The 17,153-nt window shown below is 59.9% G+C and overlaps 1 protein-coding gene across 1 annotated transcript; it reads left to right on the top strand.

Annotated features, from left to right (window-relative positions):
• The first annotated feature begins 654 nt into the window (after positions 1-654).
• MKNK2 (MAPK interacting serine/threonine kinase 2) lies at positions 655-16,032 on the top strand. The gene is made up of 13 exons (XM_054049993.1): positions 655-731; positions 3,984-4,065; positions 4,188-4,289; positions 4,418-4,515; positions 5,480-5,559; positions 6,085-6,158; positions 6,243-6,347; positions 6,656-6,711; positions 6,866-6,961; positions 11,559-11,753; positions 11,848-12,012; positions 12,117-12,160; positions 12,375-16,032. The coding sequence occupies exons 1-13, from the start codon at positions 684-686 to the stop codon at positions 12,640-12,642; spliced, it is 1,413 nt and encodes a 470-aa protein (XP_053905968.1). The 5' UTR covers positions 655-683; the 3' UTR covers positions 12,643-16,032.
• The last annotated feature ends 1,121 nt before the right edge of the window (positions 16,033-17,153 follow it).

Consider the following 17,153-nt stretch of genomic DNA (forward strand, 5'->3'; position numbering starts at 1 on the left):
GTGTATTTATGCCCCGGGGGAGGGACAGGGGGTGTCTGTGCCCCCCCCTGCAGCACTGGGGGGGTGTCTGTATGTATGTCCGGGGGGGGTTTGTCCCTTATAGGAGATCGGGGGGGGTTGGAGGGGGATGTTTGTGTCCTGGGAAGGGGTTCCGAGGTGCGTTTGTGCCCCCCCTCCCCGCAGCACTGGGGGGGGGAGATCTGCGTGTGTATTCTCGGGGGGGGGGCGGGGGGTGTCCCCGCGGCGGGGGCGGTACTGGGCGGTACTGGGAGGTACTGGGCGGTGCTCTGCCCGGTCTATAAAGCTGTCGGGGGCGGTGGTTGCGTGTCCCCCCCCCGGCGGTGAGGAGCGGAGCGGTGCGGGCTGCGGCACCACCAGCAGCGGGGCGGCTCTGCGGGTGCGCTGGGAGGAGGAGGGGGGACACTGGGGGGTCCGGGGGGGGCTTACAGCCCTCTGACCCCCCTCTTCCCATCCCTCTGACCCCCCCCCCCTCCTTCCTCTCCCCGCAGGTCTCGGCCTCCCCCCCCCCCCCCGACTCCCCTCCTCCGGCTCTGCCCGTTCCTCCGCCTCCCGCCCCCCCCCCCACCTTCATCCTCGGTTTTTTTTGGTTTTATTTTATTTTTCAACCCCCCCCCCAACTCCGTCTGTGCCAGCAACGCCCCCACCCCCCCCCCCGCAGCAAGATGGTGCAGAAGAAATCAGAGATCCCGGGGTTCCATCGCTCCTTCAAGGTAAAAGGGGGTCTTCCTCCTTCCCTGAGATGCTCATGGGATGCTGGGGGGGGGGGGCTCTGGGGGTTAAAGGGGGGCTCTAGGGGTTAAGGGGTGGGGGGGGCTCTGGGGATGCTCCTGGGATGCTTTGAGGGGGCTCTGGGGATGCTCCGGGGCTGGGGGGGTGCAGGCAGGGTCGGATTCTGCGCTTTGCAGTGCTCTGTGCTGCATCCCCTGCCTGGAGTGGAATGGGGGGGGGGTGGAAATGGAGCTGCTTTCTGCCCCTCGAAGGAGGGAAGCACTGGGGCGGGGGGCTGCCAGCCAAAGCAGGCAGTGGGAACACCCCCCCCACCCCCCCCAGTGTCCCTTCTCCCTGGGATGCTTTGGGGATGTTCATGGGATGCTTTGGGGGGTGCTCCTTGGGGGTTGAGGGGGCTCGGGGATGCTCACGGGATGCTTTTGGGGGGGGGGGGCTCCTGGGGGTTGAGGGGGGGGCTCTGGGAATGCTTCAGGCCTGGGGGGGGGTGCAGGCAGGGTCGGATTCTGCGCTTTGCAGTGTGCTGCATCCCCTGCTCCGGGGGGGGGGAATCGAGCTGCCTCCTGACACCCCCAAAGGAGGGAAGCGCTGGGGGGGGGGGGGTGCTGCTAAAGCAGGCAGTGGGACCCTCCCATCCCCACTGGGTTTCGAGTGCTGCTGGGGGAAGGGTCCGCAGCCCCCCCCCCCCCAGCCCTGCTGCAGCCTTTGCTCATCCTCAGGGTGGATGGGGGGGGGTGGTGGGCTGCACCCCTTCACCCTTAATCTGCATTTAGGGTGCTGGAGTGGGGGTTCCCTGCGGTGCAGGGCGGGGGGTGTGTGTTCCCCAAGCCCAGCCCAGGACCTGTTGTGCAAGCATTTTGCACGAGGGCCAAATCCTGCCCGCACGGCGCACACGTCCTCCAAGGCAGGGCTGCACCCAGGGGTGCTGCGAGCATTGTCAGCGCCGCATCCATCCCAGCTGCTGTCACTGGGTTGGGGAAGGGGCCTGATCCTGCTGGGTCCTGACACCCCATAATGCTCACTCTTGTCCCGCTGTGCAACCGAGCAGCGGCTTTATGGGATCTTTGTTTAGTTTGGCATCCCAGCGCTCCGAGGGATGCTGGGAGCTCACCCGAAACCTGCCCGGCTTATTTTAGCTGACACCTAATCCTGCTTTGAAGGCTTTTGGCTGGAGTTTGGCTCCCCCCCCAACCTTCACCTCTCCATGGGTGGGGGGGGTGTCAGGGATGGGGGGGGACAGACACCTCGGATGCACGGATGGAGCACAGCGTCCGCCCCGCGTCTCCCATCCCCCAAACCTTTTGTGTGATGGTGCTGCGGCAGCTGGCAAATCCCCGTACCCCCATGGAACCCCCCCAGAGAGGCCTCATCCTGCTCCTGGTGCAGGGATGTGGGCTGAAACAGCTTCTGCTGGGGGTGGACGTGGGCTGTGACCCATGGCTGGGGGGGTTTCTGGCATCCGAAGAGCGATGCTGCCTTCTGCAAATTCAGATTTATTTTTCTTGGGGGGTCGTTTGGCCCTGGGGATTTAGAATGGTGCTTGGGGAGGGGGTGCTGTGGCTTCTCGGTGGTGGGGATCCCCCCCTAAGCTCCCCCAAAAGGGCTGCGGACAGGAGCTTTCTGGCAGTTTCTGGCGGTGGTGGCCAGAGTTCACCGCTCTGCGCTGGCACCCAGCCCGGGCACCGGGGCACTGGGGCAGGTTTGGGAACGCCGCCGGGAGCTGCCACCTCCACCCAAACAGATTTCGTAACCCCACAAAGGATGGGGCCCTTCTGCCTCCCCATCTGGGCACCCCCGGCTCTGCCCTGGCCTGGGGGGGGGGGTGGTTTGGGGGGCAGAGGGTCCTGGGGTCCCCTTTAGATACAGGGACTGGAGCCAACTGCTGGGATTTGGGGGGCAGAGGGTCCTGGGGTCCCCTTCGGATACAGGGATTGGAGCCAGCTGCTGGGATTTGGGGGAGCAGAGGGTCCTGGGGTCCCCTTTGGATACAGGGATTGGAGCCAACTGCTGGGATTTGGGGGGCAGAGGGTCCTGGGGTCCCCTTTGGATACAGGGATTGGAGCCAACTGCTGGGATTTGGGGGGCAGAGGGTCCTGGGGTCCCCTTTAGATACAGGGACTGGAGCCAACTGCTGGGATTTGGGGGGCAGAGGGTCCTGGGGTCCCCTTCGGATACAGGGATTGGAGCCAGCTGCTGGGATTTGGGGGGGCAGAGGGTCCTGGGGTCCCCTTTGGATACAGGGATTGGAGCCAACTGCTGGGATTTGGGGGGCAGAGGGTCCCGGGGTCCCCTTTGGATACACGGATTGGAGCCAGCTGCTGGGATTTGGGGGAGCAGAGGGTCCTGGGGTCCCCTTTGGATACAGGGACTGGAGCCAACTGCTGGTATTTGGGGGGCAGAGGGTCTTGGGGTCCCCTTTAGATACAGGGACTGGAGCCAACTGCTGGGATTTGGGGGGCAGAGGGTCCTGAGGTCCCCTTTGGATACAGGGACTGGAGCCAACTGCTGGGATTTGGGGGGCAGAGGGTCCTGGGGTCCCCTTTGGATACAGGGATTGGAGCCAACTGCTGGGATTTGGGGGGCAGGAGGCAGTGGTTGCCACGCCCTTGGCTTATCTGGGGTGCAGGGAGGCTTTGGGGGGCAGGAGGCAGTGGTTCCCATGCCCTTCACTTATCTGGGGTGCAGGGAGGCTTTGGGGGGGCAGGAGGCAGTGCTTCCCATGCCCTTCACTGATTTGGGATGCAGGGGGAGTTTGGGGTGCAGGATCCATCCCAGCTTGATCCCACCACATTGCTGATGCGTTGCACCACCAGAGCGGTGCCGGGTGGGCTCCAGCCCTCCCCGATCTTGCAGGGAACTGGGAGAACTGGAGCCTGGTGGCTCCAGAGCCCATCCTACCCTGTGGCTTTTCCTCCTTCTCCCTGTCTGTAGTTCAGGTTTGGGTGGAGATTTGGGTTGGGTTGGTGGAGGAGGTCCTGAGATCATCATCCCCCCCTCCCTGACCCCTCGTGCTGGCCTGGGGCTGCCGACGTGGAGGCATCACCCCATAGCATCATCCCCATCAGGAGATGTGGTCAAGCCCTTCCTCCTTCTCCTCCCATGGCTCTACCTGAGGTTCTACCATGTTCTTTGGTGTCCCACGCGTGGGGTGGGTGAGCAGAATGTGTGCCAAGACCAGGACCACCCTACTGGACTCTATGGCTGATCCATCTCACTCCGGTTCTTGGCCTTTGCAGGGACAAAACCCCTTCGACCTGGAGTTTGACCAGTCCAACCACCTGGAGCCCGTCTTCAACTTTGAGTGCCCGTCCCGTCCTGGTGAGCCACAGGGCTGCGTCCCAGTGGGGTCCCCCCCCATCCTGGACCCCTCTAGGGGGCTGCCCTGGGGGTGGCGTGGGGCGCGTGGGGTGACTGACGCCGGTGCCTTTGCTCGGGCACAGACATGCCTTCAAGTCAACCCATCGATATCCCGGACGCCAAGAAAAGGAACAAGAAGAAGAAGCGCTGCAGAGCCACCGATAGCTTCTCCGGCAGGTTTGAAGGTGAGCATGGCCACCTGGGGTTCCCCTCGCCCCCCTGGAGCCCCTCTGGTGTCCCCAGGCTTGGGGGACAGCAGTGATGTCCCATGCTGCGGTGGGGCCAGCAGCTCAGATGACCTCTCTGCTGTCAGATGTTTATCAGCTGCAGGAGGAGGTGCTGGGGGAAGGGGCCCACGCCAGAGTCCAGTCCTGCATTAACCTCATCACCAACAAGGAGTACGCGGTGAAGGTAACCCCCTGCCTCAGTTTCCCTTTCACGCCCTGGGCTCTCCCAGCTCCTGTGACCCACTCGGTGCCGGCGCAGGATGATGTTTTCGTGGGCTGGAGGAGGAGGAGGAGAAGGGCAGGAGTGTGGCAGGGCTTGGCAGGTGACACGCTGTCCTCTGCCACCACCCAGCTCTGGGACCTTGGTCACCGCCCTCAGCCATGCTCTTCTCCCTATAAATTAGGCAGGAGATTAATGATTCCATGATTTTAGGATTAAATGAACACTTGTGACATGTCTGGGAACCCCAGGAGGTGTGGGGGTGTGGTGCTGGGGTGTAACGAGCTCCCCCTCGCCCCACGGTGGCCTCCGTGTCCCTGTGGGTATGTGGGTGCTGGAGGAGGTTGGGTCGGCGATGTTGGTTCTGTGGCTCCACACGGTACGAGGAGGAGCCGGAATGGGCCCTATGGAATGGTTATGATTGGAAGGGACCTTAAAGATCATCCAGTTCCAACCCCTTCCATTGGAACAGTCAAAATGGAGCTAAACGGAAGGGGACTTTTGCTCCCCCCGTTGCCCAAAGGGCTGCTCTAGTGGGGAAACTGAGGCAGCGGGGAGGGCTGGGTGGTGGTTGGGCGCTCTGCGTGCCCCAAAAAGCTGGTGGGACCCCCATTCCCTGCCGCTGGGCCATGGGTCGGGCCTCCTGCCCACCCCACGGCATTGTCTGCCAGGCGCCCGCTGTGCCAGCGCCCTTCTCCGCTGCCGTCACACGGCTTGGCCGCAGCCCCGTTGAGGGAGCGGCTTGGCAGCGCCGCTGGGAACAGCCTGTTCTGCTGCCTTAACCCCTTCGGGCACCCTATCCCTGCCTCCACCCGGCCCTGGGGGTCCCCAGCTCTGCTTGGGTGGGGGGTGCCAGTGGCTGCCAGCCTCATTCCTCCCCCCCCAATAGTGATGCTTCTCCCTGAGTCTCCCCTTCTTTGCATTTCAGATCATCGAGAAGCGCCTGGGACACATCCGCAGTAGGGTTTTCCGCGAGGTGGAGATGCTGTACCAGTGCCAGGGACACAGGTAGTGCGGGGTGGCCACCATCCTGTCCCCCCCCCCCCCACCATGGCCAGGGAGGCTGAGACCGGGCTGACACTCGGGACACGTGTGAACCAAAGCTGAGCCGCCGTCCCGCGCAGCGTTCCCTCCCCGCGGCCTCACCGGGAGCATCTCGGGGGGACACGAAACAGTTTGTCATGACAACGGGGGGGGAACCACAGTGGCTAAGTTGGAGCCAAGCCATGGGGCGAGCCGAGCCGCTGCTGCGGCGTTTGCCATCCCAGAGCCGAAAGCAGTTTGTGGAGAGGGGCGAGCGAGCCAGAAGGGTCTGCGAGCAATTAGGGAGCGGAGCCAGGCGCCTCAAGTCCCTCTCCCCCCCCTGGAATGTGGCTTGCGGGGGGGGTGCCTGGCTGTGTGGTTTCAATCATAGAAACCCACTTTTCCCATCCCCTGTGTCCCCTGTGGATCCGCACTGGTTTGGGGGTGCAGAAAGGGGGGTCCTTGAAGGTTAAAGAAGGGGGTGCTGTGCTGATGCCACTATCCCTGCAGGAACGTCCTGGAGCTGATCGAGTTCTTTGAGGAGGAGGAGAGGTTTTACCTGGTGTTTGAGAAGATGAGAGGAGGTGAGCGCGGTGCCAGAGTGGGGAGAAATCCAGGTGGTGGGAGCCCCCCCAAAACCTTTACTCTTAACTCCCACCCATCCTCAGGCTCCATCCTGACCCACATCCACCGGAGACGCCACTTCAACGAGCTGGAGGCCAGCGTGGTGGTGCGGGATATCGCCAGCGCCCTGCACTTTTTGCACAACAAAGGTGAGCTGGGACACCCCAGGGTGCTGCCGGGGGTCCCCCAGGGATGCTGCAGCCTTCTGCCCGGGGGACAGCAGCGGCTCCGGGTGCGCAAGGTCAGGCTCAGCCACATCACGGGGCTTTTCATGGTGCAGAGCCTGTTCCTCTGGTTCAGCCGGGACTCTTGGCCTCGCAGCAATAGTTTTGCCGTGACGCAGGTGGTGTTTTGGGTTGGGAAGGGAGGGTGCCCTGTGCCACCCCCAGACTTTTTACCATAGGGGTCTTGCAAAGGGATATTTTCCCCCCCTCATTGTGTGTTCTCCCCCTGCCAGGAATCGCACACAGGGATCTAAAACCAGAAAATATTCTGTGTGAGAGCCCAGATCAGGTGAGTAAGGAGGTGTAGGGGTTGGATGGGTCCCCGTGGGGGATGCTGCTGCCACTGCAGCACACGGGGTGCTGTGGAGGGAGGCTGTAGGTCCCCAGGGGCTGCTGGGGGGGGGTGTGGGGGGAGTCACCGGCAGCTCTTTCCTCCTTCCCAGGTCTCCCCGGTGAAGATCTGCGACTTTGATTTGGGAAGTGGCATCAAACTCAATGGCGATTGCTCTCCCATCTCCACCCCAGAGCTTCTCACCCCGGTAAGCGCGTGAGCCCTGGGGCTGGGGGGCTGTCCTGCAGGCTTTGGGGACAGGACTGTGTCCCCTTCCTCCCTGCTCATCACGGATGCTGTGTGTCCCCCTCCTTGCTCGTCTCAGGCGTTGCATGTCCACCTGCCTTGCTGTGTTGCCCCCACCTTGCTCGTTTGCTGCCTGGGTCCATGTCATCCTCCCCCCGTTATTTGTTGTGGATGCAGTGTGTTGTCCCCCTGCCTTGCTTGTCACGTATGCCACGTGTCCCCCCCTCTTTCATCGTCATAGATGCTGCGTGTCCTCCCTCGCATGCAGTGTCCCCCTACTTGCTCATCACAAATGCTCCTTGTGTCTTCTCCCCCTTGGATGTCCCGGGCGCTGCATGTGTATTCCCCCCCCTCTTTGGATGTCACGGATCTTGCTCATTGCGGATGCTGTGTGTGTGTTCTCCCCACTTGGATGTTGCGGATGCTGCACGTGTCCCTCCACCTCAGATGTCATGAATGCTGTGTGTATCCCCCCCCTTGCTCATCGCGGATGCTGCGTCCATCCGTGTCCCGCTCCCTGTGCCCCCCTCCTTGCTCATAGCAGATGCTGAATGTCCCCCTCCTTACTCGCAGTGTCCCCTCTTTGCTCGTCACGGATGCTGTGTGTCCCCCTCCTTGCTCGCAGTGTCCCCTCTTTGCTCGTCATGGATGCTGCGTGTCCCCCTCCTTGCTCGCAGTGTCCCCTCTTTGCTCATCACGGACGCTGCGTGTCCCCCTCCTTGCTCGCAGTGTCCCCTCTTTGCTTGTCATGGATGCTGCGTGTCCCCCTCCTTGCTCGCAGTGTCCCCTCTTTGCTCATCACGGATGCTGCGTGTCCCCCTCCTTGCTCGCAGTGTCCCCTCTTTGCTCATCACGGATACTGTGTCCCCCCCTCCTTGCTCACAGTGTCCCCTCTTTGCTCATCACGGATGCTGCGTGCCCCCCTCCTTGCTCGCAGTGTCCCCTCTTTGCTCATCACGGATACTGTGTCCCCCCCTCCTTGCTCACAGTGTCCCCTCTTTGCTCGTCACGGATGCTGTGTGTCCCCCTCCTTGCCCGCAGTGTCCCCTCTTTGCTCATCACAGATGCTGTGTCCCCCCTCTCGCTCACCGTGTTCCCCTGCACTCATTATGGATGCCATGTGTGTCCCCCCTCCTTGCTTGCTGTGCCCCCTCTGCTCATTGTGGATGTTTTGTGTCCCCCCCGCCCTGCGCTCGTCACAGACGCTGTGTGTACCCCCATGTATGTTTTGGACGCTGTGCGTGCCCCCTTGCTTGCCGTGTGCCCCCCTTTGCTTATTGCAGATGCTGCGTGTGTCCCCCCCTCACTGTGTCTCACCCCCATACTCATTGTGGATGTGCCCCCCCCTTTGCTTGCCATATCTGCCCCTCTGTTCATCGTGGATGCTGCATGCCCCCCCCAGCTCGCCGTGTCCCCCTCTGCACTCATTGCAGATGCTGTGTGTTCCCCCCCCCGGTGCTTGCCATGGATGCTGAGTGTCCCCCCCTTGCGTGTCATGGATGGCTGTGTGTCCCCTTCTTGCTTGTAGGGCCCCCCCCCCCCCAAGCTCATTGTGGATGCTGTGTGTTCCCCCCTTGCGTGTTGTGGATGCTACATGGCCCCCCCCTCGCCCATCGTGGATGCTGCGTGTCCCCCCCTGTTCTCATTGCGGATGCTGCGTGTCCCCTCCTGTGCTCGCCGTGGATGCTGCTTGTGTCCCCCCCCTTGCTCGCCAGGTCCCCCCATCGTTGCTTATCACGGATGCTGTGTGTCCCCCCCTTGCTCACAGTGTCCCCCCCTCACTCATAGATGCTGTGGTCGCCCCCCTTGCTCGCCAGGTCCCCCCACCCTTGCTCATCACGGATGCCATGTGTGTCCCCCGCTTTCTTTCCATGTCCCCCACCTCGCTCATCATAGATGCTGTGTGTGTCCCCCCCTTTCTCGCCATGTCCCCCCCTCGCTCATCATAGATGCTGTGTGTGTGTCCCCCCGCTCACCAGATCCCCCCCACCCTTGCTCATCACAGATGCTGCGTGTCCCCCCCTTGCTGGCCGTGTGCCCCCTTGCTCATTATATATGCCGTGTGTCCCCCCCTTTCTCGCCATGTCCCCCCCTTGCTCATCACAGATGCTGTGTGTGTGTCCCCCACCTTGCTCGCCAGGTCCCCCCACCCTTGCTTATCACGGATGCTGCGTGTCCCCCCTCGCTTATCATAGATGCTGTGTGTCCCCCCTCTTTCTCGCCGTGTTCCCCCCCTCGCTCATTGCGGATGCTGTGTGTGTGTGTGTCCCCTTTCTCACTGTGTCCCCCCCACTCATCACGAATGCTCTGTGTGTGTGTCCCCCTTTCTTGCCGTGTCCCCCCCTCACTCATCATAGATGCTGTGTGTGTGTCCCCCCCCTTTCTCACCGTGTCCCCCCCACTCATCACGGATGCTCTGTGTGTGTGTCCCCCTCTCTCACCGTGTCCCCCCCACTCATCATAAATGCTCTGTGTGTGTGTGTCCCTTTCTCGCCGTGTCCCCCCCACTCATCACGGATGCTCTGTGTGTGTGTCCCCCTCTCTCACCGTGTCCCCCCCCACTCATCATAAATGCTCTGTGTGTGTGTGTCCCCCTTTCTCGCCGTGTCCCCCCTTTCTCGCCGTGTCCCCCCTTTCTCGCCGTGTCCCCCCTACTCATCACGGATGCTGTGTGTGTGTGTGTCCCCTTTCTCGCCATGTCCCCCCCGCTCATCGCGGATGCTGCGCGTCCCCCCTCTGCGGCGGCGGCCGCAGTTACATAATGCAGGGAGGGGGTCTGGCGCACAGCCCGGGCTGCCGTGAGCCTTAGCAACAGCAGTCCCGGCGGAGGCGGCCGCGGGGAGAAGTGGGTCAGGCGAGAGGCTGAAGGGGGGTATGGGGGGGCCACCACCATTCTCCTCCTCGTGGCTGAGTGGGAGCTGTGTGTCCCCCCTGCAGTGGGGCGCTGCTTGCGTGCAATGCATACCCTGCAGTGGGGACACCCCCAAAGCCTCCAGGGTGACCCTGTGTTGCAAGGAGCGCTCCCACCCTCTTGGGGGGACCCCGAGCCTTCCTCCCCCACCACTCTTCCCCCGCCCCCCCCAAATCCCTGCTTCCCTTATCACCAACCACATGCCTCAGTGCAGGGTGTTGCCCTGCACCCTGGTGTTTTTGGGGTGCTCACGTGCCTGGGAGGGCAGAGCATGGCTGATGTAGGCTCTACCACAGCAGAAATGAGCTCCCAAACCCCCCTACACCCTTTAGTTTCTTTGCATTCCCCCCTCCCAGGGCAGGTGCTGCAGTTCAGAGGTGTCCTGAGCTTCCCCGTTCTCAGCAGAGGGGCCACCCCGGTCCCTGCAGGGATGAAGTCCCGCAGCAGGTGCTGCAGGCTGGGGTTCTTGTTTTCCTGCGATGGCATCAGCTGCTGGCGAGGTCTCTCTGCCAGGCTGATTATCTGCTGGCTGCAGCTTTTTTTTCCCACCCCCCCCTTCTCCCCGCGTCACGAGGCCGGTGTGGGCTGCGGGGTCACGTGCGCTTGGAAAGCCCCAGAGTGAGTCCCAGGAGCGATAGGGGAACAAGCCCTGGCTCTCTCGCCTCTCCTTGCAGCAGCGTTAACTCCTCCGGCCCCGCGTCCTGCGCCTGCAGCGGGTGGAGAGGAACAAGCAGAGCCGGCTTCTCCCAGCCACCTGCGTTCCGCGGCCGCTCCCAGGCAATGGGGCGGATGCTGCTCCAAAGCCGGTTGGGTGGAGGTGCTGCAGGGTGTGGGTGCCCACAGGAGGAGGTTGCACCCCTTTAGGCTTCTTTGGTTTTTTTTTTTTGGGGGGGGGAGTGACCCCTGGAGATGCATCACCTGTGTGATGGAGCATGGAGGATGAGGCGTAGAATCATAGAATAGCTTGGATTGGAAGGGACCTTAAAGATCATCCAATTCCAACCTCCTTGCTATGGGCAGGGATGCATCCCACTAGATCAGGATGCCCAAGGCCCATCCAACCTGGTCCTGAACCCCTCCAGGGATCTCTTCTGGCAGGAACAAACTTGGGATGCAGCCCTGTCTGCACCCTCATTTCAGGGGTGCAGGTCTGTATCTCCAGCAGGACCCTCCGCACCCCCAGCCAGCACTGCCCTTCCCCATCAGTCATGGAATCGTTAAGGTCAGAAAGGACCTCTAAGCTCATCCAACACCACCGTCCCTACTGAACCACGTCCCGAAATGCCACATGTACGTGTTCTTTGAACCCCTGCAGGGATGGAGGCTCCACCACTGCCCTGGGCAGCCTCTGTTGGGGCTTTGCCACTCTGTTAGCGAGGAAATTTTTCCTGATATCCCATCTAAATGTCCCCTGGTGCAACTTGAGGCCGTTTCCTCTGTCCTATCCCTTCTTACTTGGGAGAAGAGACCAACACCCACCTCCCTCCAACCTCCTTCCTTAGAGCTGCAGGGAGCGATGAGATCTCCCCTCAGCCTCCTCTCCTCTACACTAAACAGCCCCAGATCCTTCAGCCGCTCCTCAGAAGACTTCTTCCCCAGCCTCATTGCCCCATCCTTCGGGGTCCCTCACCTCTCCCTCTCTCCACAGTGCGGCTCTGCTGAGTACATGGCCCCAGAGGTGGTGGAAGCCTTCAACGAGGAGGCGTCCATCTATGACAAGCGTTGTGACCTGTGGAGCTTGGGTGTCATCCTGTACATCATGCTGAGTGGGTACCCCCCTTTCGTGGGCCACTGCGGCTCCGACTGCGGCTGGGACCGGGGCGAGGCGTGCCCTACCTGCCAGGTGCGTGCGGGACCCCCGGTATCGCCGAAACCCACCAACGGTTTGGCATCACTGCTGCTGGCTCATCCCCTTTTATTTCTCCTCCCTACTGCAGAACATGCTCTTTGAGAGCATCCAGGAGGGGAAATACGAGTTTCCCGACAAGGATTGGGCGCACATCTCCTTTGCAGCCAAAGACCTCATTTCAAAGCTGCTGGTGAGAGATGCCAAGAAGCGGCTCAGCGCGGCGCAGGTCCTGGAGCACCCTTGGGTGCAGGGGGTGAGTGCTGCCAACCCCCCCTACCTCTGCTCCCAAAAGCTCCCGTGGGGTTAGATCTGATGTGGATCTGAACCTGGCTCTGACCTGACTCTGTTTTATTGCAGTTTGCCCCAGATAACACCCTGCCGACCCCCATCATCCTGCAGAGGTGAGTTATGGATCCCCCTGGGATGGGGAGGGGATGTCGCAGCCCCCCAAATCCTGGCTCCTCTCCTCGGGTGTTCTGCCGCAGCGCTTGCTGTCAGGCCAGCGGTTGCATCATGTGGTTTGGGTTCCCGAGTCCAGCGTGGTGTTGACGCAAAGTGGAACACTCTGATATTCGCCCTCCGCCTCCCGTGCTGAGCCCCTGCTTTCCCTCGCAGGAACAGCAGTGCCAAAGAGCTCACCTCCTTTGCTGCCGAGGCCATCGCTGTCAACCGCCAGCTGACACGGCGCGATGAGGATGAGGAGGAGGAGGCGGAGGAGGAAGCACGACCCATCATCATCAAAGCTACCTCACGGGCCATGCAGCTCTCCCCACCCTCCGAGTCCAAGCTGGCCAAGCGGCGGCAGAAGAGCAGCCTGGCCAAAGCGGTGGCCGCCGGGCAGCACCTGGTGGCCCCTTTAGTCCTGGTGGCCGACCAAGCCTGAGCTGTGCCCCTCAGACCTGCTGTCCCCATCTCCCCCTTCCTCTTTCTTTCTGTCTTTCCCCTCCCATCCCCTAAAAACCCCACCATTTCTGGCTGGTGACAAGATCAGGACTCGTCCCTGTGGCTGGTTTCCAAGGTTTTGCTGATCTTGTAGGTCTGGGGGTGGGAGGGTTTGTTTAAGATCTTTCTTTTTTTAAGGTATTAAATCAAGCGTGAGGTTGCTTCACCCAGGGCACACTCAAAGACATCTGACGGACACACGGACTTTTGTTTCCCTGACTCTTGGTTTCTCCTCTGACATTTTTTTCCCCCCCCCCCCCTCCCCTGACACCAAAGGACTCTTTGTATCCGCGGCTGCTTTGACGATTTCAGCTCATTTCATACTGTGAACAAAAGCTCCTCGGTCGCATTTTCAACAATGGGAGTTGCGTTTTAACCTCATCCCTCCCCTTGGAGCTGCGGGTTTTTCTCTGATGTTGGGGTAGATCCCACAAACCCCATTTCCTGGGTGTTTTGAAGGCACCTTCTGGTGCAGGGAACCCCTCCGTCCTGTGCTTTGCATCCCCAGCTGTGCTCCAGGGGGATGGGGTGAGTTGTGCAGGGAACGGCTCGTGCCGGGGAGAGACGGTGCCAGCGAGGGTACAACACCCTGTCCCACCGAGGCGCTCTCTTTCCTTGGCAGCCTGCTTCCAGAATAAGCTATTCAGTCCATTATTTTATTTTTTTTTCTTCTTTTTATTAATTATTCTTAATTTTAAACTGCTAGCTGTGCTTCTCTCCAGGGCACGGAGAATTGTCTTCCTTTCCTCCTGCGCTCCAGCCAGCGGCATCCCAGGGGTAAGGTCAGAGCTGAGGGGGATGCGCAGGCAGCCGGGGCCACGCGTTTGTGCTAGGTTGGGTGTTGCATCCCTGTCTTTGTAGGAAGGGCTCATGCCTTCGTGGAGCCGCGAGGAGGAATGAGGTCTCCAGGGTAGCTGGAGCAGCCACAAAATAGTAGTGGCGTGCTCTATGGAAAGAAAGGAAACTCTGCTCCGTTAAAGAGCTTTGGGATCTGGCACAGGGTGGTGGGACCTAGCATGGCATCGGGCTGGCCCCGTGGCTGCAGTGCTGGAAGCATCTGGGGGTGCAGAGGGTGCTGAGTGCCCAGGGATGCAGATGGGTGAGCAGCCAGGCTGGTGGCAGCATCCAAAGGACCTGGGATGTGGGTGCAGGATGATGGGGATGAAGGTTTAGGGTCAGGGCAGCAGCACCCAGGCAGTGCGTGGTCTGATGGGTGGCTGGGGGAGCTGGGTATGCGTGTCCGTGCTTGTGCATCCATGTGCTTGACCGTTTGCCTGCACAGCGTTGCCCTTGAAGCTTGCTTTGGGGAAGGGAGGGAATGCATGCAAGGAGGGACTTGGGATGCTGAATTGGGACAAAGGCCCTTGGCTGGTTTTGCTCTGTCTGGGCATGTGGTGTCTGCACTTGAAGCCAGGCTGGCCTCCAGCTCCTCCAAACCCTGCCTTGGACCAAGCTGGAGCAGCAAACCTCTGCTCCCTGCTGCGGTCGTGCCACTGAGCTGTGCCCGCTGCTGTCCCCACGTCCCCTGGCAGGGAGGGTGCCCCTTCCTTAGCAATCTCCCTTCCAACTCAACGCTTTTGGAGCTCTATATTTTGAGAAAGCAGCCTCGGCCCATGGTGTGTGCACAGGTGAAGGCTTTGGGAGCTTTTTGGGAGCTGGGGAAGAAGCTTCCTCGAGTCTTCAGCTGAAGACAGTCGCTGTCTCCGAAAACAAAAGAGTTCTCCTTTCTATTTTAAGACTGCTGACAGCAATACTATGCAATATATGTTGGTTTTTGTTTCAGGGAGGTGTGTGTGAGTTATCTTGGGAGATGATGATCCAGGTGTTGATGGAGTTTGGGGTAGGGACTGTCTTTTCTTGCCCTTCCCAGCCACGTGTGGCATCGGAGGGTTGGGAGGGCACCTCTCCCACCCCCAACCACCTCGCACTTGCGATCCACCCTCTCCCCCAGCTGCTGCCGGTCCCATAACACGGAGATGGGAGCAGTGGCGAGGGGAGAGACACCCCCTTGCAGGCACTGGGGTGCCCCGAAGAGGCCTCCTTTAAAGGAAAAAAAAAAAGAAAACAAAATCCATCTTGATTGTACGTTGTTACTTTTTATAGCTTATTTTGTTTTATCCATTGTAGATAATTCCTTGTTCTCTTATATTAAGAAATACTTGAATGATGTACAGTACGCGATGCCTTGAGCTGGTATTGTGAACGCTGTTGTTAATGCTGCACGCCACAGCCTTTTGTTTTAGAAAGAAAAATCCTTGTGGGAAGGGGATGGCAGGGGGTTGGCCCTCCAATTTATTGGGTTTTTTTTGTTGTCTCCCCCGTGCTTTTGTTGGCAAACTGAATTTCCTCCCCTTCCCACGCGTAAGACCCATCTCTTTTAGAGAGACACACACTCTTTTGAGGGCTGGCACATGGCTTGGGTGACCGTGCAGCGCGGGAGCTCGTTCCCAGGGGTGCTGTGCTGATGTCTGGGCATCCTGAGCCAGGGATGCCAGCAGATGCTGTGGGTGTTGGCATCGAGGGGGATGGATGTACCCAGGGAAGCAGCCAGGCTCGTTGCTGGTTGCGTTGCGCTTTGGCTCGGAGGGTTGGTTTGGCCGTGGACCTGGTCCTCCTGGCATGGCAATTTATTGCAGGGGGACACGTGCCACCGGGCTGGGGAGCTGCCAGCAGGTCCAGAGTGCGTGGCAGGGGCTGTGCGGTCGTAGAACATCCTTGAACGCCTCTTAGAGCTGAGGAATTGGCTCTTGAGACACCTTGAGCTCTGATTTATGGTGGCGCTGGGGAGGGGACCCATGGGTGCCTCGGCAGGGCAGGTTCTGCACTCGCCAGGTTCGTGCCAGGGCTGAACATCCCCAGCAGCTCTCCTGGGTGGTTTCCAGACAGATGCTCCTCAATCCGTGGTCCAGCACCAGCTAAACCGCGCTCACCAACGCCCTCCTTCCTCCTCTTCCTCTTCCAAAGCCTTTTCCCCCACTGTAGAGCATCTGTCTTGGAAACCAACTTCAAAAAGATATTTTTTGTTGGTTTTTTTTTAAGCTGGAAATTTTAAGCGTTTTGGCTTCCTCTCTCCTCTCCCCCCCTTCCCCCCCCGCCCTTCCTCCAGCCGACTAACTCGACTTAGAACTGGTTAGAAACGTTTACTGTGAAGCTAACTCTCTTTTTTTAATCAAAAGAGGAGAAACTTTCTCCACTTTACAACTGATGAAGACTGCCAAAGCTTGGTTCGACAAGTCACGTTACCGCACTGTTGGGTTGTACACCAGCAGCCTCCGCTTGGGGGGCTGGCAGGGGAATAAAAATGAAAATAAAAACAAAACAAAACAAAAAACCACAAAAAAGGAGAAAAAAAAAAAAACCCTACAAAAACAAGCACTTTACTGGATGTACCAGGTGAACTGATACAGCGGAACTGAAGTTTTCCTTTATAACAATTGTTGATGCCAGAATTTTGTATTCTGTTTTGTAAGAATTTAATAAAAATGCGTTGAGACCTATGGGGTTGGCGTGTGGTTGCGTGAGGGGGTGAGTATGGGGTCCTCGGTTAGGGGGGGACTTGGGGAGGCAGCAAGGTGGGAAGTGACCCCCCTCAGAGCTCCCTCCCAAAGGATCTTCTTGGTGTCTCCTTCTTCCCAGCTTCTTCCCAGCTTCTTCCCAGCTTCTTCCCAGCTTCTTCCCAGCTTCTTCCCAGCTTCTTCCCAGCTTCTTCCCAGCTTCTTCCCAGCTTCTTCCCAGCTTCTTCCCAGCCTGCTCTCCTGGTTCTTAGAGCCGCAGGGTGGCAGGTTTGGGTGCCAGGAATAGGGGTTGGCAGCAGCTCAGGTCCTGACTCACTTTTCCCAAGGAGGTGGTGTGATGGGCTAAAGCTCCAAAGAGAGGTCACGCTGCAGCGCTGTGCTCGCTGAAAGGAGTGGCACGGAGGCTGCCCTGCCACCCCTGGGACAGCCTTGGCTTGTTTTCCATCCTCCCTTGTTTATCAGGTGGTGGAGGGGGAAACTGAGGCAGGAGGAGAGCGTGTAGGGGGATGCTGGGAAGCAGCAGAGATTGGATGCTGGTGATCAGGATGTGGGAGAAGAGCTGCAGGAGTCCTGCTGTGCTTTCTTCTTGAGGCAGGGAAGACCTTGTTGAATTTTTGAGGAGCCAGCAGCCCCTCCAGTTTTGACGATGGACCTGCAAGCTCTGCCAGGGACCGCTAGCTGCTGCTCCTGAAGAAAGCCGAGCTGAGAAAGCCCTGCGGCACCTCGCTGCCAAGAAGTCCACACTCGCAGCTTGAAAAATGGTTCAGTGCTTCCTGTCACATCTGGATCCAGACAGGGCTGCCAGGTAGTGTCTCTCCTCTCAGGATGGCCCATGGTAGGACCAGAGCTGAAGTCCTCTGTGTGCGGAGGACAAGGAGGAGTGTGTCTCATTCCTGCCTCTGGAGAAAAGCTACTGCTCCCTCCAATGCTGGAGCCA

The sequence above is a fragment of the Cuculus canorus genome, chromosome 27, assembly GCF_017976375.1.
Source record: "Cuculus canorus isolate bCucCan1 chromosome 27, bCucCan1.pri, whole genome shotgun sequence".
NCBI lineage: Eukaryota > Metazoa > Chordata > Aves > Cuculiformes > Cuculidae > Cuculus > Cuculus canorus.